The sequence below is a fragment of the Gopherus flavomarginatus genome, chromosome 1, assembly GCF_025201925.1.
Source record: "Gopherus flavomarginatus isolate rGopFla2 chromosome 1, rGopFla2.mat.asm, whole genome shotgun sequence".
NCBI classification, from domain to species: domain Eukaryota; kingdom Metazoa; phylum Chordata; order Testudines; family Testudinidae; genus Gopherus; species Gopherus flavomarginatus.
In genome coordinates, this window is record NC_066617.1 from 45,313,783 (window position 1) to 45,340,824 (window position 27,042).

Consider the following 27,042-nt stretch of genomic DNA (forward strand, 5'->3'; position numbering starts at 1 on the left):
ATATAAATGGGTGGGGAGGGTAGGTTCCAGGGAAATTTTTTTTTGCCAGACAAAAGGCACTATATACATTTTAAATAATTTTAAACAAGCAATTTAATACTACGCCAGGGAGGGCGGGAATAGTGTGCATGTGCTGTGTGTATGCAACATACTGTACATACAGTACAGTACTATAATTGGAAGGTGCCCCTGCCTTATCCTACACAGGCACAGCCCACTGGCGCTGGAGATGAGGCAGGCAAGGAGGCTGTAGGCTAGGAGAAGCATGTTGAGCAGCAGCAGCTTCTCCTATTCTGCAAGCACCAGGCGCGGGAGGGGAGGGGCTCAACCGTCAGCCCACCCACGCCCTCCCTTCCTCCAAGCTACCACCCTTGACCTGCCTCTTCTCTCTCCCCTCACCTCGTCCCCCTTTACTTCCCACGCTGCGTCCTCACTCCTCCCCCCGCCCCTCCATTCTAAACGCCGTAAGCCAGCCGATTGCCCCAGGCAGGAGGCAAGGGAGGGAAGGAGAGCCTGCAATGGAGTCCTCGCTCCTCCCTCCTGCCTGGGGCAATCAGCTGGCTTGAGGTGTTTAGGGGACAGGAGGGAGGGGAGAGGAGCGAGGCCTTGGCACACAGGCTCCCCTTCCGTCCGCCCCTGCCTTCTGCCTGGGGCAATCAGCTGGCTTGCAGCATTGGGGAGGCAAGGGAGGGAGAGGGAGCCTGCGTGCTGAGTCCTCGCTCCTCCCTCCTGCTCTGGAAATGCCGCAAGCCAGCTGATTGCTGCGGGCAGGAGGTGCTGTTGGGAGGGGAGAGGGGTGTAGGCAGGCTGCCAGCTGTGGAGAAAGCAGGCAGCCAAACTATGTAAGAGTGGAGCATTGCTCAACTTTAAATGACCATGTTCCCTAATTGATCAGCAACATAACAATGAAACAACATTAACCAGGATGCCTTAAAGTGAGGAGTTACTATGTAGCTGATGGTCCTGAATGGAGGGAGTGGAGCTTAGGGAGAATGGTGCTTCGCAAATAAAGCTATTATCACCATGATAATAACTTATGTCCATCCTGAATAAATAAATAAAGTTCAGATACAGGTATGAGCATTTTCCTCAACCACAAAGAGCTGCTGCAGATGGACATGGGCTTTCCCAAAGTGCGGGGGTGTGATTCAGGCCCAGGATTTTATTTCAGCTCCTCCTTATTCTGACTGGTTCCCTTGGAATTTCAGTCTGCAGGGGAATACTGAATTGTATACATGTGAGCACAGCGCACATGCAGGCAGCCCTGTGCTCTGCCTCTGTATGTCTGAAGTGAATTACCTCCCAGAATCCTGTATCCTGTTCCCTGCTCTGTACCTTGTCCCTCTGCTGAAAGCCCTCAGGACCAGCGTGAAGCCAGGGACTGGAGGAGCTTCAACTCCATGAGCAATCCCCAGTGGCAGCTGTAGGTACAGCACTACACAGGCTACAGCACATAACTGATAGTTGTAGTGTGACGGTTTAGCCGCTAATGACCAGCATCCCCTGGATTTCAATGAGAACACCTCTCAGTACCTCTGGCATAAAAATATTTAGGAAAAAAATAGACTAAGTGTCAGCATCCTGAACCCCTTTAATTTAATGGCAAAATCTCATTGGTTTCAGTGGGGCCGAGATTTAACCCTAAGGCCCCAATCTTGCAGCATTCACATCAATGGGAGTTTTCCCATTGATTTCAAAAAGATATAGAATCAGGGCCAACGTTTCTTGGTGAAAGGGGCTGGAAAGCAGAACCTGGTCAGTGATGTTCTCTGACACAAGAACAGTATGACTTTCCCTGATGTCAAAGTAACCTAACTGCTCTCTAGAGAAGGACAGAGCTTCTGATGTTTACTGTCCCAAACAGTTCATAGCAAAAGTGGTGTAACTTATTCAGGCTACTCCATACTGGAGTACACAAAACCCCTATGGTGCCAGGTCCATCGCATCTTGGAGGCAATCACTGTAGACGCTTTAGCACATAGACCTTGTAGGTTCTAGCCCTGGTGGGACCCAAAAACCATTCAGATGCATGGCTAAGGAAAGGGCATTTTACTAGGGCTGTCAGGAAAGGCAAGGCTGCAAATACCTTAGATACAGAGACTTTAAACAGTTATAGTTCACAGTGAGTAATGGCAATTGCTGTTTGATTCCCTGGTGGTGGTGGTGGGGATTCAGTAGAGACCCAGGGCTCTTCAGGCCTTGTGCCTGGGTCTCTAGTCAAGCAAATAGGAGTTTGTGGGTTTCCAAGTAAGGGTTCGGCTAATGTCTCTCATTGTGGCTCCCCCATAAGTCCCTCACACACCTTCAGCAGTCACAGCCTGTTCTACACAAGGACCTGCCTACAGTTCCTGGAGAATCTACTCTGCATCCAGCTTGTGGCTTGCCATGTAGCTGCCCCTCACAAACTCAGTTCAGCTACTTCCTAGTTTAGGACCTTTCTCTTTAGCTGGCCAGGAATAAGGCAATGGGGAGAGGGATGATGGGAGTTGTAGTCCCTTGTTTAGCAGCTCCATTACACTGGAACTCCTTTTAGGATTTTGTACAATTGTGCAATTACATTGCAGACTTTCATGCAGTCTCACAGAAACCTCAGCCATTTCGCCATCCTTCTGCAAGCCTGGCAAGAAAGATCACAAAATGCCCTGACTTTTCCCTCACTTTTGCAAAATAGAAATAAAATAAATAACCATCTCTTGCTTGAGATAAAAATTACTGAAACTGAAGTGAGGGTGAATGATTTAGGTTCTGGGGGTTTTTTTGTTTTTGTTTTTCAAAATGCCAGAATAAACTCAGTTCTCTTTATGTACAAAATATATGCCTAGTTGTGCTGTTCCTTTGCTATTACACAAAATAGCTAGTCCTCTAGGCCAAGAAGACTTAGATCTCATAACTCATTGTTCCTTATGTAATATGTTTGAGACCCAAAGCCTGCAATGGGACAGGAGCAATGCTGAAGACCTTTTATTCACTAGTCTCTTTCTATTTTTTAAATGCACCTGATTTCAAATTATTACTCAAATGAGAGCACCCTTTTGTATTCCCTGTAGTGAGGCACACTAAAAGAAATCCATTCACTTTCAGATTGTTTTTGGCATTTCAAATTAATACTACTTTAGCAAAATTGTATACAGAGACCAGTACAATACGTTATTATGTTCATTCATTGTGACAGCAACAAAAACAACTAAACCGCAAACAAGACGATACTATATGGATCATGCCTTTCAATATGCATAATCCAGATTTTTTCCTGATAGTGCCAGCTTATTTGCACAATAGCTTAGATTGGTTCAGACAACATATTATATTTCTCATATCACCAGTCTCATAGAAATCCAAAATTAGAAACAGACCTCTACTCTGATGGTGATATAAGAATTTTCATTATTCTTTGACATGTTTTCCCAACCAGGGAAAGCTGTGATTTCTAAAAATGATTTTGAAATCAAAGACACATAGCATTTTCTCACCTCCTCCAACATTGGCTGTACAGCGCAGATTGGTCAATTGTAACAATCAAGAAGCACGCATAATAATACTTTTATCCCAGGATCCTAACGCACTTTATGAAGCTAAGCATTGTTATCCTCATTTTATACATGAGGGGAAATGAGATACAGGCTGGTTAAGTGACTTGCCCTAAATCACACAATTAATGACAGGCTGTTTTTTAATTTTATTTTTGAGTAAAAATTATGAGCGGTGAGCTACTGTATTTTATTATGATTTTTATTTGATGTGAAAATATAGAAAGAGCAAAAGGTGTGATAACGGGTACAAACACCATTTTTTTTATATAAAGCATTTGAGATACTGTAGTGGCAGGTTGCTATTGAAGATTCAGTCCTGCTATTAAGGTTCCATTTTATATATAGTTTTATAAAGGGTTAATGATGATGTTTTAATGAATTGTATATAGATTGTTAGAGTCCAATAGGCCAATAGCTTGGTTTATAACAGTGATAGTCAGACCTCAGTGGTTAAGGAGCCAAATTAGCAATCAACACTAAATGAGCCACATTAGTGTGACTGAATTGTTTCATTTATTTGGGCATAAGCTTTCATGGGTAAAAAACACACTTCTTGAATGCACTCATCTGAAGAAGTGGGTTTTTTATCCACGAAAGTTTATGCCCAAAAAAATCTGTTTGTCTTTAAGGTGCCACTGGACTCCTCATTGTTTTTGTGGATACAGACTAACATGGCTACCTCTCTGATAATTGTTTCATTTATTACAGTACTGTATATTTATATTTAAACATTATAACAGAGGAAATATTTAGTTTTTATATATAAGTATATTATTCTCACAGCAAAATGACTGACCAAATATTATTATTTTTATTAATACAATTGGTTAATCGTCTAGTAAAAGCATCCTGATTGGTTAATAATAAATCACAGTGTTTTAATACCATGTGCTGCAAAGAGCCACAGGAGATACATTAAAGAGCCATTTGCGGCTCATGAGTCTGAGTCAGAATATCACTGCTTTACAACAATCAATAACATCTTCTACTGATGTGTTTATAACACATATTACTCATGCTTATCACATCTATTAATCAGCAAATCTTGATTAAATATTTATAAATGGAGCTTTAATACAATGTATGACCAAAGACACGCTGATAGATCAATATTCCTACATGGTTTATAGTGAAGGTTAATATTGTTAAGCATTAGGCCACCACAAAAGGGGAATGGTGAGTTAGAGAGCCATTAAACATTATGTGCCTAATTTTTTCAACAGTGAGTGTCCAAAAATAGATATGGATTTGTGTGCCGATTTTCACACATTCTTCACACAAATGACAATTTAGATTTTATAGAAAATGTTATAAGATTGCTCCCATCTAAGCCATTTAAAATCCATAAAGCCAAGAGGAAACCTAGGCTCTAATCCTGGAAACATTTATGCATGTGCTTAATCTTACAGCCTTGAGTAGTGTTTGATTTGAAGAATTTGATTCACTGCTGTGATGTCAATCATCTTTGTGTCCTTCATCTGAAAGTTTTCCATTTTCCACTTGTAGCACACATTTCTGAATCTATTACCTCCTTTTGACATGGGGGTCAGTGCTGATGCTGAATGTCTACATGAAGGTTGAAATCTAAGGAATGTAAACGCCTGTAATCAGCAATCAGTCTTTTCCAGATGTTGACATATGATAAAGAACTGTGAAAGCTGACGGTGGCAGGGGGTGGGATCTAACATTTGGCAATTGTGGCTGTTATTCATATGGCTCCATGCCTCCTTTTTCAGGTGCATCAAGTCAAGTGGGGTCAAAGTCTTTGCCCGTGTAACTGCTTGTTCATCACTCTCTGCATCTAAAATGCTCATGTCACAATGAAAGACAAGGGAGTCATTCCAACTCTTAAAATAAACCATGATACCCTAGTCTATTAGCTGGCTCTGTGTTTGCTGCTAGAAAATACCATTTCTGTATGGTACATCATCTGTATAGGCTGCACAATTGTGCCATGATTGTCTTTCTAGTGTCAGTAGAACATGGATTCTTAGTTTTATTGAATCTGAAAGCCCTAACGCCTGCTGAATTGTCGGATCTTTACAATGATGGGCACTTGCCAGCTTTCTGTCTGGCTAAACCAACACTTTCTTCACCTCTTCAACTTTCCTCACAAAGGGTACAGTCACTTCATTGCTGCTCAAGAAAAAGAAAATTGTGAATTTCAGTGAATATCAATGTACCTGGTCTGAGTTTTACCACAAAACTAGACAAGTTTTATGTGGTTTCAAGTTCTGTTGTGAACATTTTGCATAGTTTGGTTTTTAAAATCACAATAGTCACCACCAGCTCTCCTTGACTCAGCTCAAGAGGGGAGAAGGTAGGTTTAAGACACTTTAGCTTTTCCCCAATGTGGGGCTGACTGGGGCCAACACAGCCTTTGGCATAATGTAAAGCAGCTTCAGGGCTGCCCTAAATTAGACCAGGTTACAACAATCACAAAGAAGCTGTCTGTTGTCAGAGATTATCCTGACACTTCTGCTATGCTGACACCTCGATGGGAGAGTAACAGGGAATGCAGGGTCATGGCCCACTATGCCAGGGAAATTCCAAAATGGCAGGTTAAAGGGGTGTAAGAAAGGCCGAAGATCTGACTCAAACTATCTAATCCCACTATAATTTCTTACATTACAACCAAAGGAGATGTATATGCCATGTAAGAAAGTAGGAAAAATAACTTAGAGAGATGTGGCCACCATACTGTCCATAGCACACTCATCCTAAGATGGATACTAATATTTATTATTTGTATTATGGTATGGCCTGGAGGCCTGGTGTATTAATTTCATGAAATGTTACTTACTTTTCACCAGTTAGGCTAACAATTAAAGTAGGGCTGCTTGGCTCCAATCATTACAATTGGCCCCAACTGAGATGGGAGCCCATTTTTGTAGGTGCTTTAAAAACACCTAATAAAGACATTTCATGTCTCAAAGAGCTTATACATAAGACAATCAAAGAGTGGGGTTTATTATCTCCATTTTACACATGAACAATTGAGGCACAGTGAAATTAAACGGCTTGCACAAGGTCTGCTGAGTCAGTGGCAGAGTTGGAAATTGAATTGTGTTTTCGATATGCATCTGTTGTACTTAGGAGGTGGTTAATTACCAGAAGACTTAAAGACTTTGAATCAGGAGGGACATCTGAATTATAAAATGAGAAAAATTAGTAAGGGATTATATGTATTGCATGCAGAGGCAGGTAGGACACTGTGATGGTCTTGGAATACCCAAGACTGTTAGTCACCTTTACCCTCCCTGCCTCCAGTGAAAGGGAGACTTACTTGTGCTTAGTTGAGTGTTAGATCTGACACCACCAGCCTGTTAGCCATGCAAGCAATCTTCTCTAGACTGTGCCAGCCCGTACTTTGCCTTGCAGGTTAACAATACCCTTTGAAACTTGCCCCCAATAGTGTTCAGCAATCTGTCTACTGAACGCTCACAGAAATACTAGGTCTGCTGTCCCAAAGGAACCATGTACTCACCAACTTGTCTGATTCAACTCAGGATCAGAGGCATTTAATATCACAGCACATCGTTATAATAGTGTAAACAACAATACATTTATTAACAATGATTCAAAAGATGGTGAGCTAGAATAAGGGGTGGGGAAGGGTTATGTATAAAACAAAATCATAACACAGTTTCTAGAGACTAAACTTAACAAGCCAACCTACTGTCTAAAGAAGTCATATCTCACCAAAGTCTTTTGCAGCATCTTTCACCAAGGTAGGCAGAGATCCCATTTTCATGAATGTTAATAAGCTGACCATTTACTTCTTAAGTGCAGGATGACAGGATGTCTTCTCTGTTCCCCAAACATAGGTCAGCAAACCAAGTGTATCTCAAGATAAAGTTCTCCTTCCCCACAGTGTGTTCTTCTTTGTTGACTTAAACTTTGTATATAAATGTGCCACCATTGTGTTGGCTTACAATGCTTAATTTACCTGCCGATGGTGAGGCAGATGAATAAACAACTTTTGTCTGACAGGAAACATGTTTCTCCTCCTCTATTGTGATAGACAATCTAAGACCCATTTTCAGTATACATTCTGAACTTTTTACATAGTATCTGTACACACATTTCACAGTGATATCACAATGATTAGTGTGACCCTGGCTTTCTTTTAAGACCACCCTCCGATGACATTCTTTGGTGACCCAGAATGTACATACAAGCATTCAGATATTCTTGTAACCTCCTTGCCAGTAGGCGTTAACGGGTTCATGGATCACAACACACATAGTAAAAAGTGATAGAGACACTGAAGGAAGGGTTAACTTCAGTGCAGTGCTGTGCTTATGTGAGAGGTATAAGTGCACTGACAATCTACTAAAAGTAAATTCAAATATTATCCTACTGCAATGTGGTGGCATTTAAAGTATTGGCTTTCCTCTGTGAAAATCTTGGCATTAGAACCTATTGTTCTCCCAGTACATAGTAATATCAGTAAGATCAACATGCCCTTTATTGTTACAACTAATTTGGTTAATCTTCTTACACTTGGTTTGTGGACAGCAGAAACAACTACTGTGCCAGCATTTGTAGTTAAACCCACTAGATTAACTAACAGCAGAGAAGTCCCTATCTGGATACATTTGCTATTTTTTCCCCCTTCAGGTTATTACCTAATATAAATAGCCTGATCAGGAACGTAAGAGGCTGCTGATATGCATGCCTTTTGTTTTCACCAACCAGGATTGCTTTTTCTATTGTTCACAGTTTGGCTATGGGTTAAAATGTATTTTTCCAAACACAGCTCTCCTTTATTTGTGGCTCGTGCCTAACCATTTGAAGCTGTAAACAGTCTAATGTACAGCAGTTAAAAGACACTATCTGGCGTCTGAATAACTCTTTGGCATTAAGATTTCATGTTGTTCAAACTACACCATTTAATATTGTTATGCAGAAAAGAGTGAATGGCTGCCGGTAGAGTGGGTCTTGGATCCAAAGACAGTCACAGACTTCCTGGGTGTACGTAAGCACTCTATTTCAGACTCACCAGAAGGGGCAATCAAGCCCCTTCATGTGGTAGAAATAGCTAGTGGCTGTGAGGCTATCACTCGAGGCACTAGGCCGTGTGGCACTTCAGAGCTAAGCCATGTGGACTCAAGGGTTTCTCTGGTTGTAAAATCAGGGGCTAAGCTGTTGATGGCAGGCTGTTTGTGTGTGGGAGGCAGAGAAAACCAGAGGAAGGTGCTGAGTGTGACTCTTGAGAGAAGGAAGCAAAGAAACAGAGCTTCTTGAGGCGAGACTGATGCTTGTTTGTTTCTATTGTGTTCAAGGGACAGGACTTTGTACATTTTTGTAAATAATTACATACCTGGCTCATAACAATGATTTCTTATCCTTACAGAAACAATTCAGCCAGGCCTTCAATCATAGATTCACAGGACTGGAAGGGACCTTGAGAGGTCATCAAATCCAGTCTCCTGCACTCAAGGCAGGACTAAGTATTATCTAGACCATCCTTGACAGGTATTTGTCCAACCTGCTCTTAAAAATCCCCAATGATGGAGATTCCACAACCTCCCTAGTCAATTTATTCCAGTGCTTAACCACTCAGATAGGAGTTTTTCCTAATGTCCAACCTAAACCACCCTTGCTGCAATTTGAGCCCATTGCTTCTTGTCCTATCCTCAGAGGTTAAGAAAAACAATTTTTCTCTCTCCTTCTTGTAATAACCTTTTATGTACTTGAAAACTGTTATCATGTCCTCCCTCAGTCTTCTCTTCTCCAAACTAAATAAGCCCAATTTTTTCAATCTTCCCTCATAGGTCATGTTTGCTAGACCTTTAATCATGTTTGTTTTTTTCTCCAGACTTTCTCCAATTTGTCCACATCTTTCCTGAAATGTGGTGCCCAGAACTGGACACAATACTCCAGTTTAGGCCTAATCAGCACAGAGTAGAGTGAAAGAATTACTTCTCGTGTCTTGCTTACAATACTCCTGCTAATACACTCCAGAACGATGTTTGCTTTCTTTGTAACAGTGTTACACCATTGACTCATATTTAGCTTGTGATCCATTATGACCCCCAGATCCCTTTTTGCAGTACTCCTTCCTAGGCAGTCATTTTCCATTCTGTATGCGTGCAACTGATTATTCTTTCCTAAGTGGAGTATTTTGCATTTGTCCTTACTGAATTTCATCCTGTTTAATTCAGACCATTTCTCCAGTTTGTCCAGATCATTTTGAATTTTAATCCTACCCTCCAAAGCACTTGCACCCCCTCCCAGCTTGGTACCATCAGCAAACTTTATAAGTGTACTCTCTATGCCAATATTGGCTAATCACTTGGGTCAAAGGGCCAACAACATTATTTAAAGAAAATTCAGTAGCCAAACCTTAGCATCCACAAACAAATCAAAGCAGAAATCAAAGCAGATGGTAATTAGGATCTATCATTCATGGATCTTAAATCCTGCACAAAGGTTGTTGAGAATCCATATGTTACAGGTGGGGAAACAGAGACTTAATTGGAGAGATTAAAATGCCTGATTGCCAGAGGTGCTGAAGTCAACAGGAGATGCAAATGCTCAACACTTTTGAAAATCAGGCTTCATTGACTTGCCTAAGGTAGCACAACAAGTCAATATTAGAGTTGCGACTAGATCAAGGCTTCCAGATACACGGCCCAATGCCCTGTCCACTGGACTGCACTGCCAATACTCTGCACTAGCTCCTTAGTTATGAAATGTTTATTTAAAAAACACCCTAACATTCTTTCCCTTTGTCTCATCAATACTGAAGTCTGTCTACTGTGGGAACTTGGTTCGTACATCCTGAGTTGAATCAGGCATGGCAATACCTGTTTGTTAGCTAAGTAATGTTAAATATACACCTGCATTCCATCCATGGAACAACGCCACTGTCTGCTTCTGACTCCAGGCCTAAAAGACATGGGCACTCCGACACATTTGGCCCTCAGTAACACAGCATCTAAGCACCTGGCTTTGCCTTCTTCCAGGAGTAAAATGATGGCCACACAAACAAGTCACTTCCAAGGAAGGGGCCCAATTCTCAAAAGTTTATAACGTAATTTTACTTGCTAATTACATTACACTTGTAGTAGCTGGAAGGTTGTGTGCAACATTAATGAATATATTTTAGAAAATAATTCAGAAGGACCACAAAGACAGGAAACATGGTTGGGATGGTCTACAGTTCTCTCCATGTATCTGGCTCTGTTAATTTTTTACAGGATTATATAAGGAAGCTGGGGGAATATTAATCTGTGCGGAGAATAGTGAGAGTAAAGGCAGTGGCTTGAAGCCAAGTTATAAAGTACATGATTACCATTTAGAAAGGACCAAACCTAATGGAAAATACCAGGCCTTTGTACTTTATCCTCTCTGTGTTTATACAGACCTTCTCCAAAAGGTTGGGAAATTGTTCTTTTTCTTCATCTTTTCATATTTTGTGGAGAAAGTGAAACATACAACAAATCTAATCTTGCTTTTAATGGGAACTGGAGAATGCAGTTTGTTTTAAGCCAGAGCCTGATTCTATGGTGTGTGTAATTCCCCCAAGCATAAAGCTGATTTAAACCCAGAGGATCGGACCACTTGAGGATTTCCCTTGTGTAAGGGGATCCTCAGATGACACAGAGTTTTGTAGTGACTCCTTTGCCACCCCTAGGCTCTTCCAAATGAGGAACCATAATGACTTCTATGCTTCTACCACCACGGTCAACTCCTCAGGGGACACTAATTCCCCAATCCTGCAGTTTAGCTCAATAGGTTTGTTATTAATTAAGAACCTGTGGTGCACTCATAGCTCCTGTTGACTTCAAAGGACTGCAGGATGAGGCTCTAAATGAACAATTGCTGAAGGTGAGAAATATACAGAAAATGTCTTATAGAATTACTTCTTAAGAACAGGCTCAAAAGCATTCTAATAACGGCTTTCTGTGATTTTTACAAGTCCTCATGTATAATTAAGAAGGACATTGAATCCTTCTGTAAAGGCTTCATAGTCTTACAATATTGATTTACAGCTTTCTTTGAAACTGATATGAGCGATTAGTAAAAAGGAATTAAGGATGGATCCAAACCCAAAATCCAGGACCAGCAACCCTGAATTTTCAGGCTTTTTAAAATCCAAACTTGGATCCAAACTCAAATTTTTCAAATAGAATCTCTGTAGATCCCTAAATTTTGGGGTGCCCTAGCTCTAGATCTGAAGTTGGCACCGCATGCCTGTTTTAAAAGGAAGTATTAAAAAATCAAGTAGTTATTCTGTATTTTTATTGTACTGTTGTAATAAACGTTTTGTGGATGTTTAAAGAGAGATCCGTAGTGTGATCTCACACGTGAAACCTAAAACATATTACTCATTATCACTGGTCTGTCTTAAAAGAGATGTAACATTATCCACAGCCGTTAAATCGGTAATGTTGATGGGAACAAGCTCTTTTGTTAGGAGTGTGCACTCAGATTCTTCAATAAACAGGTTTATTGAAGTGAAAATATGTTGAAAGCAAGGAAATTCAGACCTGCTCTTGAGATGAAAAATTGCTCATTGCTTGTTATTACACATTAAGGGATTTGCAAAAGACCGGGCTGGCTCTAGGCACCAGCAAACCAAACATGTGCTTGGGGTGGCATAATGTCAGGGGTGGCATTCCGGACATTTTTTTTTTATTGCTTGGGGTGGCAAAAAACCTAGAGCCGGCCCTGGCTCCAGAAGCTGGGGAGACTTATTGTAAGCTGACTGGTTGCAAATATTTTAGTCATGCAAATTAAACTACTTGTTAATAAGTCTGTTTTAACTCTATGAACACTAGGCCATTTTACATTGCCTGATTTTCATCACTTAAGTAATAGCAATTTTCTCAAGGTTTTTTTTTTCCCCCACTTGACCTCTCCTTCAAGTTTTTTTTGTGGAAGTTTGAAAATATAATCTATGCAAATGATTTTTAGAAAGTAGAATTTACCCTTCAAAATATAGTTTCTCACTCAACTAGTGTGGCAGAACCTTCAGTGCTGACCATAGAAGCCACAACTTGCTACATATTAATAATTTGGTAACTTTCAAAAATATCAGAGTTAATTCCGCCAGTATACGGATTTTAAACTTCCTACCAGGGGCCTTGGAATTCTGAATGTTCCAAAGAAATTTTATTAACAATGTAACTACTCCTAAAGAATTTTGTAATTGGCGCGCACACACACACACACTTTGAAATTTGACTAGAAGAGTTCAGCCACACAATTCTCATTAATTTCAATAGGAGCTGTGTGAGAAGATCCCCTAGTATAAGTTTGAAAATTTCCACCAGTAATTTAAACTTGAACTACCAATGTCTCAGCAGTTACTAATTTACTCACCAAGAAAGATGCAATGAGACTCATTTGCTGAAACTTTTTGAATAATTTGTTTATTGATTCAGTGTTGTTACCTTGATTCAATTTTGCTGTTTGACTGAGATCAATTGAGTATTCTTCCTCAAGATTCTTTATCCCCATAGGTTTCCGAGAGTGGAAGCTGATTAACTGAATGTGCTGAATATTAATCATTCCAAGGTATTAGCTCAGAGTTGCATCCAATAAATATTGTACTCTGATATAATATAAATTGATCTAACAACTCAGACAAAGCCAGTATGGATATATTTGAATTAATCATGAACCTTATCTTGTTAAGATGCAATAACTGATGCTGCCTGAAAGTATGGCTTATCCTGCCTAAAATTAACTGTGATCACTTGAAATAATTGCAATGGTTAAGGGCTCTAACACTAACGTGAACAAATGATGAGCTGCTGTAAATAATTCCCCTTTCTAGTGACTCATCTCAACAGAAATTGATCCAATATAATGCTACCGACTCATATTCTTGTCGATGGATGACTGTACAAAACAGTATCAGAGGGGTAGCCGTGTTAGTCTGGATCTGTAAAAGCAGCAAAGAATCCTGTGGCACCTTATAGACTAACAGACGTTTTGGAGCATGAGCTTTTGTGGGTGAATACCCACTTCAAGCTCATGCTCCAAAACGTCTGTTAGTCTATAAGGTGCCACAGGATTCTTTGCTGCTTGTACAAAACAGATTTCACTTCAATGAAGGAGATCCCCACAAACAGCCTTCTAGAATAAATAGTGCCATTTTACATAATCAGAAGCTTTTTCTGCCATCTAATAAGATTGTAGCTGTAAGTGAATTCAAAGTATGCACTCACTTTATGAGATTACAGAATGATGCCTATTTTAAAGGAAGCCTACCTGGGCTATATTGCACCACTGATTTGTTTTTAAAGCACAACTTTAATTGAAAGTAGTAAAAATCAGTGGCACAGTATGGTGTTTGGTCAAGATGACTCTGGATTCTGAGTCTTGTATTTTACATTCTTGTAGCTCAGATTTTTCTGCAAAATTATGTACCATTTCGAAAAACAAAATTACAAACAGGTTTTTCCTAAGCCAACAAAGAATAATATTAGCACTCTGAGCTGATAAAAATGTAGGGAGGCATACAAGTTAATGTACACGCCACAAAAGTGTGTACCTCATTACGTACAGAGTGAACTTGCAGCAACTGGTACAAATCTGAACAGCTTAGAATGTAAATTCCTTGAAAAGTTCAGGCACTGATTCAGCAATCATGTTTGCACAGGCAGACCCTTTGGTCTGTATGGAATCTCCTTCACCACAACAGGAGTCTGCACTGGTGTAAGGATCCACCAATGTAGGATAAGGGCCTTAGATTGTAAAGGACTCTCGTAGTCATAGACCACCAAGTATATGGTCAATACTCAACAAATAATAATTATTAATAAACAATGAAAACATCACATTCTAGGGGAAAATGGTACAGGGTGATCTGAGCTTGTAAGTGGTTAGAGGTCCAAGCTCTGGCCTGTGCATGAGTCTAATGACCAAGAGTTGCATGATGGCAGCCCAGATGTAGTGCTTTCTGTAAGATATACTTGCTGCTTATTCACTCAGGGTGCAGGACCATCAAGAATAGGAAGGCTTTCCTGCAGCAGAGCCAGGAAAGAGTTAGGCTGGAAAGTTTGCCAGGATTTAAGTGCAGGAGGACTGCTGAGAGCCCATTCACCCAGGGCAGATAGACTGCTGTCTCTAGAAGGAGGGCAACAGAGAAACCTGTTAAAAGATTCTTCAGTGCAGCCCCTAGAAGGTGGGCTGTGGAGAATGCTGCACCCAGGGCAGCCCGGAAGGAAGCCTGATGAATGGAATGGGTGGTACTTGCAAGAGCCAAGCAGGAATCATCGAATCTCACAGTGATGAATCACAGCATAGGACATGTGGGCACACACTTTTTAACAACACTGTTAAGCAACTCACAACTTTATAAAAGGAGATTTGTAAAAAACAAACAAAATCATAAAGGTCTAAAAGTGCAGGTTTCTTCACTAATGTAAAACATCCAATGAATCCAATGGGAGTTGTGTGAATAAGGTGAGGAGGATTTGGCTCTAAAGGATAAGTGCATCCAGGGGAATCTCGGTAGCCACCTGCAATAAGAACACTATCAGGTACATATCACACAGAAAGAGAAATGGTGTCGAGGATTTAATACAAAAAATGGAGGAAAAATGGGGTTAGGATTATCAGTGTTTGTCAGCTGTAGCCTATGGTCACCCAGCATTGTAGTGCATCCACTAAGTAACACCATGCAGTCTTAGGCTTTTGTCGTCATGAAGGACATTGGCTGATATATAATAGTTTAGGAATACTCCAATTCAGAGACTGTATGTTACCAGTCAGGTGAAATTTTTACTGTGTGACTATTTAGAGCTGGATGGTATGGAATGGTTATTTTAATGGCAGGACTAGCCTGAAGACCACACAGGCTACATCTACACTGATGTACACATTTGAGTACTGGACCACGTACATGCTCGTGCACATTCCCCTTACCCACCGCAAGTCTCCATCTTATGCTATGCTGGGCATGAGTTTAACACTGTATATACATGTATACCCACATCCACTCCGCCACTATTGTTATCACCACTGAAATTGCATGGTGTATTCCAGGATTCTATGCAGACAGGGAGATGTTCTAGGAGCCACTTTCCTATGCAGTGTTGATGCTGTCCCTTGCAATCAAATATTTACTGATGGCAGTTCCTGATGACTTTGCCCCTCACTGTAATTCCCTGCTAAACTGGGTGGAAAAAAATGCAGAAATGGGATGATGCTCTATTTCTGCAACTGCTTCTTATCGTGGGACAAATGGTTACACAGTGGAGTAGGTGGATGGAATTTGGGCTGAATTTTCTGCCATGTTGAAGATGCATAACTATGAGGGTCAGTGACAACTCATTCTGCTCACATGGAACAGATATGGTGAATCCCAGTATTGCCACAGTATGCCCGGACCATCACTTCTGGTGCAGGAGAACCAGCATGGTGTGGTGGGATCACATCATTCTGGAAACTTGGGATGAGTAGCAGTGGTGTCAGAACTTCCCAGTGAGGAAACAGAGCTTCTTAGTGTGGTGAAGTCCCATTGGGCTTGCTGAGTAATCACAGTTGGTGGACAGGGGGCCTTTCGCCCCTGGTCTAAAGGTGGGAGAATCGCATGAGTCCAACCCAGAGACGTGAATGCTCAAGGCCTGAGCCCTGAGAGGGAGTGCACTCCGGCTTATAAAGGGGGCTCAGAGATACATCTAACCCCCAACCATGACCATAGCATTCAGGCATGAGAGGAATTCCATGCCTGCAAAACTTAAAAAGGAGTGGTTACACTGGCTGGAGTGGCTCAGGGCAAACTGTCAGAAAACAAGGCAGATACCCCAAACTGGTGATGTGTTCTATAATTAGATTTCACCAAGCCTGTAGCAAATGTGAACTCCTAGATTACTCTACAGTTTTACCATGGAGTCACAGACAGTCCCCTTAGCCTCGCCAGTCTATCTTGCCACCCAGATAAACTGGACTTTGTGATAAAAGGTCACTTAAACAAAAACCACATCACATTTAGGTATCTCTCAGTCTCAAGAGACCAGTCACTTACCCCAAGACAATGCTGGCAGACAATGCTGTAGTAAACTAGCTAAAGATTTATTAGCTAAGAAAAGAAAAGGAGAGTTATTGAGAGGTTAAAGCAGGTAAAATATATATACAGGTGAGTGTCAGTTTATAATTCCAAATAGTAGCAGAGATGTAATAATCTGCCAGTTTCCCAAAAGTCTCTCGGGGCTACTCAGAATGACTCGGGGGATCTCCGTCTTCTCGTTCAGTTATTCTGCCATTAGACTCCAAACAGTCTAGAGAGGAAGGATCTTTCTTTGAATCCATATTTATATCTTCTCACAAATGACAAGCTGACATGGGCTCTACTCAGGTGGACTTTTCCTTTGCATGAGGAATGCATTTTGAGCCTCTGACCTCTAGGTCATCACCACAATGGCCATTTGCACCTTTTTGAATAAAATCCTTCATTAGTATTCCCCAAGGCCTCTTTAATGTCTGAGTATTTAATTACAGGGGTATTTACAATGTGGATGTTTGATATTACATTATGACAGGAACAGATAAGTGAAAGCAATGCATGTAACATCCCATTAGTTTTATTACGTTTAAACACCCAAAACACTAATTGCGTTGATCCATACTAATATACAAGTGAATTGACCTGAGTACATTCTGACATGACGTGGTCAGCCAGCTTCACAGGAGCTATATAATGTGTTACAGTCAATAGCTCACAAAGCTTCCACTTTCCTTCCTACTGTAAGATTTTAAAAGTGCAAAATGTTTTGTTAATGAACTATGCTACAAGAACACTGTTCTGGAATATATTGGATGCAAGCCAACTATTTTACAGTCAGCAACAGAGGCCATAGCTAAACGTAAAATATCAGTGGTTTTCCCCCTACTCTATGGACAAGTGGATGACAGAGTCACATGAAGAAAATGGGGCTTCATATGGTTTCTGTGAGCTGCTTCTTCAAAGGCTGCCAGTGGGACTCTCCTATGCTGCTCTCTCTTTCCCAGCTGCTTTGCAGCTCTTGAATGTAAGTTCAGTCACGTGGAACAGCTAGAAAGAAAAATAGAAAATTACAGTCCACTAGCAGCCCTAAGAAAATCAAGCTAAAGAGATCACAGGAACCTGTACAAACTAAATGCTGAGACCTAAACCCGTGTTTTCTTGTCCAGATTCCTAAATCATATTTTATTAAAATCTTATAGAGTTGTTTCTTCCAGTTGTTCTGCATGTTGTTTTTTATTTTTATTTGTTTATTTAACTTTATTGTTTTGCAGTCTAATTGCATTTTCCATGATGGAATTCTGCTAGGGTCAGAAGTGATAATTCATTGGGAGGGAATCAGAAAAAGGGAAAATGATAAAAGTGTAGGTTTAAAGTGCATCAGATTGCATCCCCCTTAGTCAGTATGTGCGTACATATGTCTTAAATCCTGCAGCTGGTCAGATAGTCATTTCTGACCCCATATTGCTTATGAGTTCAGAAAAGCGAGCTCTTGAATATGTGGAAAGAAAAATGCATAGTACTGTCTGCTACTCCAGTGACTAAATCCTATTGATGTCTTGGCCTTTGCCCAATATCCATTCCTTCTGACCCTCCCTTTTCTGTTCAGAGAACTGACTCCTCATCAGGGCTCAGCACATTGCCATCTCCTCTTTACAGCCCCCCTAATTTGATGGGAGGCATCATGGGCATCAAAGAAGTGGGAGACATCCTGGCTCTGCTACTCATCTGCTGTGCAGCCTCAAGGGAGTCCCTCTACCTCTCTGTTTCCTCCTCTGTAAAAGGGAAATAATGATATTTACCTTCCTTGGTGATCTACGGATGAAACATGCTATTTAAGGGCTGAATATTAGTAAATTCCAGCTGCCAATCACTCTGCGCAGCAAGTTGAGGAAATGAAAATGGATCGGTGGCAGTGAGAGCCTGGCAAAGCTTTTCTGAGCTGAGTGCATCTCTCAGAGCACATACGAGGCCATGGGCCATTACAGTCAGAGATCTGACTTTCACTCCATTCTAATTTACATTTTGTAGGCATGTGCTCTCAGTTATGTCTTTCAAAAATGCCAGCTTATGTTGTGTTCATGCTAATGAAGCCTTTTTTTTTTCACTAACAATAAAGCTGTATTAGAAGTGCCATTGGTAGGTAGAGAATTTTCTTCTTCCAGATCACATGTTTTCTGTGGATCTTGTTAGTTCCTGGGCTCCCTTTAAAACAGAGCAGGCTAGGCTTGAGCTTAACATAAATAAAATGTCAGTCATAGAGATATAACCTGTCTTTGGGCCTGAACTTGCAAGGGGCCACTCCTGCAAGTGTGGGGGTCTTCAATTGCTATTCAGGTCAATGGTAGTTAAGAGCTTTCTCAACACCTTGCAGGATCTAGCTCTCTATGCCCTATTCCAGTTATAGGAATATATTATGTAAATATTACGGAGGGTAGGGGAAGAAGAATATAGTAATGAGAAAACTACTACACCATAAATGCAGAACACATTTCTAGCCTTGGGTTTACTGGTGAACACCAATCTTATCTTCCTAGTGTTAGTAACGACACTAAAACAATAAAGAGAAAGATTTATTTTTAACTTGGCTTGACTAATCGGTCTGTTGCAAAGGCCAAAGGTGATAGTTTAGAGAAATATTAATCAGAGTCAACTATTTATAGGACATCTGATTTTTTTTTCTTTTTTTTGGTAGTTTCAACCAGAAAACTGAACCATCAGCTCTCAGCAATGAAAATTTTCAGTCAGCTTTGGATCTACCGAAGGTTCCTACTGATTCTCTTCACTCCACTGCTTTTACTTCCACTGCCTCTCATCATTCGAACCAAAGTAAGTGAACTGACGTTATAGGCAATTATTATATACTGTATGTCTGTGAGTTTCCCACATCCTTTCAGAATGGCTAGAGTCTCAAATATGTTTGCATCAGGGATTATTTTCATCACATTGCAGTGTTTTTACAGAAATATATAAAACCGAACAAGTTTAATGTAAACAGCAAAGTGACAATTACTTCTGAAACAGTTTATATCTATTTTCTCAAGCTGAGCTGGCTGAGAGATTTCTCACTAACATTGGGAACTGAACATCCAAATCACATTACCTGTTCTGAAAATCCCACCCTGTTTGGTTTGTTTTAATTTTGGACACAATGAAGTTGCTCAATCTGTTTGCAGTATATTTTACAGTATAGATGAACTAGAAAGGAAATATGGGATTTTGTCCTTTATTTTGTTTCTTCCTGATGTATAAAGGAGATCTCTGTGGTTCATTTTTTTAAAAGGAAGTTTCTGCTTCTTCTTTACCTTAGAAATATCAGGAATATCAATTTTCTTGTCTAACCTGGATGTCTCTTTGGAAGACTGGAGAACTGGAGTAGGAGCTGTTGCATTCCTTATTTGAATAGGATGGACTGGTGAAAAATTGTTTCACTGGCCCGTCCCAAAACATTAAGTTCAGATCTGAGCTATTCCACAAAATCTGCAGCAGACCATGTTCCCTAGTCCCTCCTTGCTGCACTCATGGGCCTGCCCCTAAGCCCAGGTTCCTGCAGCCCTAAGCAGAGATGAAGAGGTTTGCTACAGAGCAAGTGCTTCAGCTCCACTTGACAGGCTTCATAGGCTCATATGTGTAGAAAGAAGAAAAGGGAAGAATTTGATCTTAGACCTAGGCAGGCTGGACATGTCTTCCTATAAAAGTGGAATTCCTTATGTTTGTCCATTGCTTTAGTTACATTTAACCAACTTTCCCCTTCAATTGGTATCTTTTCCCCTGCTCTGCACTTGTCCTCAGGTGTGTCTGCCTGAATCTTTCAGATGAAATTTGCCGCAACTATTTTTAAAGGGAAAGAAATGCTCTGTGTAATCTAACAGCGAAAGCCAAATTTACACTTAAGAAAATGTCCAATTGTTGCACATAAGATCAGTGCTTTAGATTACAATCCTTGCATTTACTGAGCATCTAACACCTAACTGAATTTGTCCCTCTGTGGAAAACAATAACATGTTTATTATTGGTGAAATGTGGCCATTCTTGTGTAATCAAGACATTTGTTAGAAGTCAATAATAATGTTAATGAAAAGATTTTTCCCTGAGCAGTAAAGTGATCTGAATTTTATGGGTATGCTAAATGTATTCTTAATCAGTCCATCTGTCAAAGCAGGAATGTATTGATCTGAATTGTTTCTAGTCCTCCATCAAAGCAGCCTGTTCTAGGAAGGAAAGTATGTTTTTCAAGTTTAAAAATGTATAAACTGAGACACTGCTTAAAAATGAAAGAGACAGCAATAGAGAAATGGAAACATGGAGCCAACTGCTCTGCTAGTATAAACTGGCACAGATCCAATTACTTCAGTGGAGCAGCACTCATTTGCACCAGCAGAGAATTTGGCCCATGGCTCAAACCACCGAATCCAATTCAAGCCAACAACTTTGGGTTAAATTAAGAATCTCTGTTTGAATATGTCAATATTAAAAGTGAGATTGTGGCTGGCCCTGTGCGAAGGTACAAGCAGAAAAGGGGGCCCTAAACCTTCTGTGCTTTTGCACGCTTGCCCAGAGGGCAGTGGCAATGTGTCCGGGGAATGCAGAGAGTCCAGGTGGGTAGCATTGCCAGCCAGAGGCACTGGAACTAGGGGTGCTGAAGATACGGCAGCAGCCGAATGCTTAGCTTCCTTCACATGCGGCGTTTACAGTTTTATTCAATGTCTTTTAGCATCCTCATTATAAAAAATCTTCCAGGGTCTCCGCTGCCAGAAGTGTTGCTATGCAAGAGGGATGAGGAGGGGACAGGTATGTCCAGAGTAGTATATTCCCTCTCCACCATCCGGCTGAGCTGGCCAGTTGCTGTTTGGACTTAAAGCACCTAATGGTAGTCGTAATGATAGCAATTTGCTAGCAACCATTTTTAAAGTTTAAAAAAAAACACCGCACCGTGTTTCAGCTAATCTTAACTGCAAGAGTTGAGATTTATATTAAAGAAAACATCTAATTGTTGCCTCATCACTGCTGATGCTAATGGGCATCCTTCCTGACAGGCTGTTTTAGGAAGCCAAAGTCTACCCGGACATGCACACTCAGCCAGCTTTCCTCCTCTAACAGAGGGCTCACTGCTAGGAATGGAGCACGCTGGTAGGGCAGTGTGATGAAGCTTGTAGTGCTGCTGCACGTGCTGTACCTATATAGTGGGTTAAAAGGAGGGCTTCAAGCAATCCAGAACACTTTTATTTTTAAGTTTTGTTTATGGCATAAGCTTCCCTTTTCTCCCAGGATGAGTTAGTTGCAGGAGGTAGGGGAGAAGGTTAAAAATTTCAAGCAATAAAGCGGACATATGAATTCACTTAATCAATTTCATTCTTTTAAAAGCTCTGGAATTAAGAGATGTATAATATGGTCTGGGACACAGAGAACCGATTCTTATAAACATGCTGGGTTTTTTTTAATAGTTTCTTATAAGAAGGCCTCTCTGTAATGCATCTGGAAAATGAATATATGAATATTGTTCAAAAGGGCTAATCAAGAGTCTATGGCTACAGTAGTTTTACCATAACACAAAAGCTATATTACAAGAACATTTTTAAGACTGCAAAGTCACGCACTCAGAAGGTAGAAAGTGGCAGAATTAAGATTGCCTGTGCAACCTTAATGGGGCCCCCTTGTGTGTATGCATTATGATATAGATTTTACATGATCACATCATATTTTTTCCTTAGGACCCCTCCTCAGTCAATGGAAGGTGCTCATTAATTGAGCATGTTTCAATGCTTTATTTTCTTCTCATTGTTCAAGGCCTTATTTACTGCACTCTATACAAACCCTGCTCTGAAGATAGAGTTATTAGTTTCCTCATGGACTTTTCTGTAGTCTCATCACTGTGAAATCTGAGTGCATCCATAAATATTATTGAATTCATTTTCACAGCATCTATAAGATGTGAGAGGGTGGTATTATCCCTATTCCTATCCCTATACCTAGCACCTGGTTTTTCAGAGTACTTAGCATTAGTACTCTATATGTTCAATGTGCAGCTCTTATCTACTTCCGTCAAAGCTGTGAATGCTCAGAACTTATGCAAATTAGACCCCTGCATCTCAAGTCAGGTATCCAGAAAATGAGGAACATGCAATTAGTGATCACCTGTGAAAAGTTTGGTTAAGTGACTTGCCCAGCATCACTTACAAATTCTGTGGCAGAGGAAGGGATAGACTCCAGTTCTCCAGGGCAGAATTCCACTGCCTTGACCATGAGACATTCCTTTTTCATACTTCAATCCCTGCCTCATTCACTACACACTTTCTGACTTCTTCAACCAACAAAGCAGAGGTCCTACAGACAACAGTCTCTTTCACTACGCTTCCCTGATTCATCCTCAGAGCAGTTCTATCCTGTACACTAACAGAGCCGGGGGTCCAAAGGAAAAATATGTGATCCTGTAATTTAAAACTGTATCATAATGCATATGCACAAGGGGAGGGGGCAAATTAAGGTTGCATGGGCAACCTTAATTTTGACATTTCCTAACTTTTGAATACTTGAACTTTGCATTTTTAATAATGTTCTTTTAATATAGTTTTTTGTGTGCGATTTCCTAGGATTCTAAAAAAAGCAAACTGAAAAAACAAACAGAAATTCCATTATGTGGCATCAGGTTGACACTCATATGGGTCATCAGCAGTGTTGGAACCTTTAGATCCACCACTCAGATCTCTGCCACTTGAACTAGCTGAGGAAAAAAAGGTTAGCAGAATTTATTAACATTGGCAAAACAATGTATTTTCACCAGCCTTATTCTTGTAAACAGCTAAACTGCTTTGGCTGCTACTATTCAAGAAAGGTCAAATCCAAAATGACCTAGCATTATCCTAGAATGGAAAATTTCAATGATTAAAGTTTGGCACAGTAATAAGCGACTGAACACAAGGTTTTATAATGGGAAATGTTGAGCAATCTTAATAAAAAGTGGTGATACCATCCCTGCCTACAGTAAACAGACTTATCTATAGCTCATTTCCTAGCCATTTCTGAGTTCTTGTCAGGGATAGTGACTTCCATATTGTGACATTGTGGTACAAGGAATTCTGGAAGGCAGCCAGAAGTCTCCTTGGTCAACATATACTTTTCTCAGGGCCCAGAGAATATGGCTGTGCAGCAACATAAATTGATGCATAATTGTTCTTCTTTTTAAACTACCCATGTAATTTTTCTCCAGAATCTACATTTTTCAGAAATGGCTCTATCGCCTAGGATTGTGAAAACAACCTTCAACGTATTAAATTAATGTATGTTAAATTAGTTAATATCAGAATTTGCACTGTTTTACGCAAAATAACTCTTTAGAGGTGTGAACTGCCCCATTCAGGTCATGTCTTGAATCATCATGGAGCAGATGTATTTCTAGTGGGGTTCTGTAAAGATAGGTTCTTGCTCTTCTGCTAGTTAACATTTTTATCAGTGACCTGGAAGAAAACATAAAGTCGTCACGTTATAAAGTTTGCAGATGACATAAAAATTGGGGAAATGGCAAATAACTAAAAGGACAGGCCATTGATGCAGAGCGACCTGCATCATTCGGTAAAAGTGGGCACAAAACAAACAATATGTATTTTCATGTGGCTAGATGTAAATGTATCCATCGAGGAACAAAGAATGTAGGCCACACTTACGAGATGAGGGACTTAATCCTGGGAAGCAGTGACTCTGAAAAAGATTTGAGGGTCACGGTGGATAATAAGCTGAACATGAGCTCCCATTGCGATACTCTGGCGAAAAGGCCAAATGAAATCCTGGGATGCATAAACAACGGAATCTCAATTAGAAGCAGAGAGGTTATTTTACCTCTATATTTGGCACTGGTGCAACCGCTGCTGGAGTACTGTGTCCAGTTCTGGTGCTCACAATTCAAGAATGATGTTGATAAGTTGGAGAGGGTTTAGAGAAGAGCCTTTAGAATGATTAAAGGATTAGAAAACATGCCTTATAGTGATGAACTTAAAGAGTTCAATCTATACAGTGTAACAAAGAGAGAGATGAGAAGTCACTTGATTACTGTCTATAAGTACCTGTATGTGGAATAAATATTTAATAATGGACTCTTCAATGTAGCAGAGAAAGGTATGACATGATCCAATGGCTGAAAGTTGAAGCTAGACAAATTCAGACTGGAAATAAAGTGTAAATTTTAAACTGTGAAAGTAATTAACCATTGGAACAATTTACCAAGGGTCATGGTGGATCCTCCATCACTGGCAATTTTTAAATCAGGACTGGATGTTTTCCTAAAAAAATATGCCCCAGGAATTTTTTCGGGGAAGTGCTATGGCCTGTGTTATACAAGAGGTCAGACTAGATAATAATTTCTGGGCTTGGAATTTATGAATCTATGAAGTCTCAACTCTTAAGTCTCATGATAAGTTAAATATTGGTAATCTTTTCACTGCTGATCCTTTTAGCAGAAAAGTCCATCTGGTCCCTCTGTATTGGATGAAGTAAGGTGTAGTTTTGTTGGGATGACGAAGGAAAAATTCAGTCCTGCATCCACTCCCAAATTTAGGCCCCTATTCAGCAAGATACTTAAGAGTGTGCGTAACTTTAAACTCATGCATAGTTCCATTGATTGCAATAAGTTAACTGAAGCATGCACTCAATTATCTTACTGAATCAGGATTTTAAAGAGCCGATGCACCCACTTGCCCATATCAAAGGCTTCAGTTGCTTTGCAGTTACAAAAACAAAACCTTCCCACATCTCCCTGAGTGTCAGAAGCCTCAACTTTCACCTCTCCAGGTGTCAAAAGCCCTAAATTCCCACCAGCACTTTTGATAATGCTGCCACGCATTTTTTTCAATACAAAAATCTGCAGGATGCAGATACATGCCTAGGATTACCTTCAGCCATTATTATTACTCCATAGTGTTTGGCATAACTTTACAAGATGTTAATTTCTTAAAATTTTTCTTTCTGCCTGCTAACCAGGGCCGGCTCTATCCATTTCGCCACCTCAAGCATGGCGGTATGCCACGGGGGCCGCTCTGCCGCTCGCCGGTCCTGCGGCTCCAGTGGACCTTCCGCAGGCATGCCTGCAGATGCTCCACCAGAGCCACGGGACCAGCGGACCCTCTGCAGGGACGCCTGCGAGAGGTCCACCAGAGCTGCCTGCCGCCCTCCCGGCAACCAGCAGAGCGCCCCATGAGGCATGCTGCCCCAAGCATGCGCTTGGCACACTGGGGCCTGGAGCTGGCCCTGCTGCTAACAGACTAAAAAGCAAACTGTTCTTGCGTGCAAGACTGAAGTTCAGAGCAAATGCTAAATCACTGCACTTGTTGAACATATGAGAATTTTAGGACAAAATCCTGTCCTTATCTGAGAGTGCTGAGGTGAGGAAGCAGAGCACTGTTGATCATAATACATCCAATACAAAAGCTACAAAAGCAATTCTTGGGCAGGATTGCTCAGTGCCCCCTTCTGCTGCTGCCATCATCGTCCTCTGGGCACCAGGGCCTACCCCTGCTTGTCTAACTCACTCAAGTGAGTACTCTGGAACTTCACTTCACGGATACTACTTATGTAAGAGGAGTTAGCCTTATGTGTTTAAGTTGTTCTGCTTTCTGTTTACTTGTTGGAATTATGCTGTAAGCTCTTCAAGGAAGGGATTGTGTCTTCACTACATTGGTGAAGCAGATGTACATTTCTGGCACTGATATGAATAATACTATAATTATCATAATAATAATGATAAAAGACAAACGTATTGCAATATCTGAAAGTATTTGCATAGTGTAAAGAAGACTGACCTAGTCTCGTAGCCAAGTGTCAGGCCATATGTAGGCCAGGGTATGCAGACTCTCAGTCTGATTCTCATTTACAATAAGGCCTCTTTACACCACTCTGGCTGTGTAAATAGAATCTAAAGTGGAGAGTAAATATAACAATTCATAATATTTGTATGGCAGTGGCAGACCTTCCAACAGTCCTGGATTTTGCAGGACTATCCTGCTTTGACCCCCCCCCCCCAGAGTCTCTGTCCTGGTTGAAGTGGAACATTCCTGTAATCAGAGCCACCCAAGATGGTGGGGGAATGGGGCAATTTGCTCTGGGACCCTCTGTGACATTCTGTATCTTTGGGGAGTGTCCTAGACTCCCCGTATTCCTCTTTTGTATATAATCGTGATCTTACATATAAAACATGCCTTGTAAGGTATCAGGAGGAAGGTTCTGATCTGCTAAACATCATTTCTCTATCCATATATGTATATTGTTAGTGCATATGAAGTTACGAGAAATGTGTTGTATGGTGGTCGCTAAAACATGCTTAAATTGGGGAATCAGCCAGATATTATCTCCCCTGAGGCAACAGCAAGGAAAGTAACCAACATCCGGGCAGGGTGTCAATCAACCCACCAACAACCATTGTCCAGCAAGGGAGCCTCAATGCAGTGACTCACCTGAATGAGGCCACACCAGGGGAATTGCTCAGTCTCGCCTGGAGACTCAGCAATGCCCCAGACATGCCTGGACTTATGTTCCCGAAGCACATAGAACTGAGTATAT

The 27,042-nt window shown here is 40.8% G+C and overlaps 1 protein-coding gene across 1 annotated transcript in view; it reads left to right on the plus strand.

Annotated features, from left to right (window-relative positions):
- The window catches only part of SLC13A1 (solute carrier family 13 member 1), an 84,450-nt gene that overhangs the window by 17,538 nt on the left and 39,870 nt on the right, over positions 1-27,042 (plus strand). Inside the window, exon 2 of the mRNA XM_050936211.1 lies at positions 19,193-19,326. Within this exon, the coding sequence (XP_050792168.1) occupies positions 19,193-19,326 (134 nt within the window). The remainder of the gene's footprint in view (positions 1-19,192; positions 19,327-27,042) is intronic.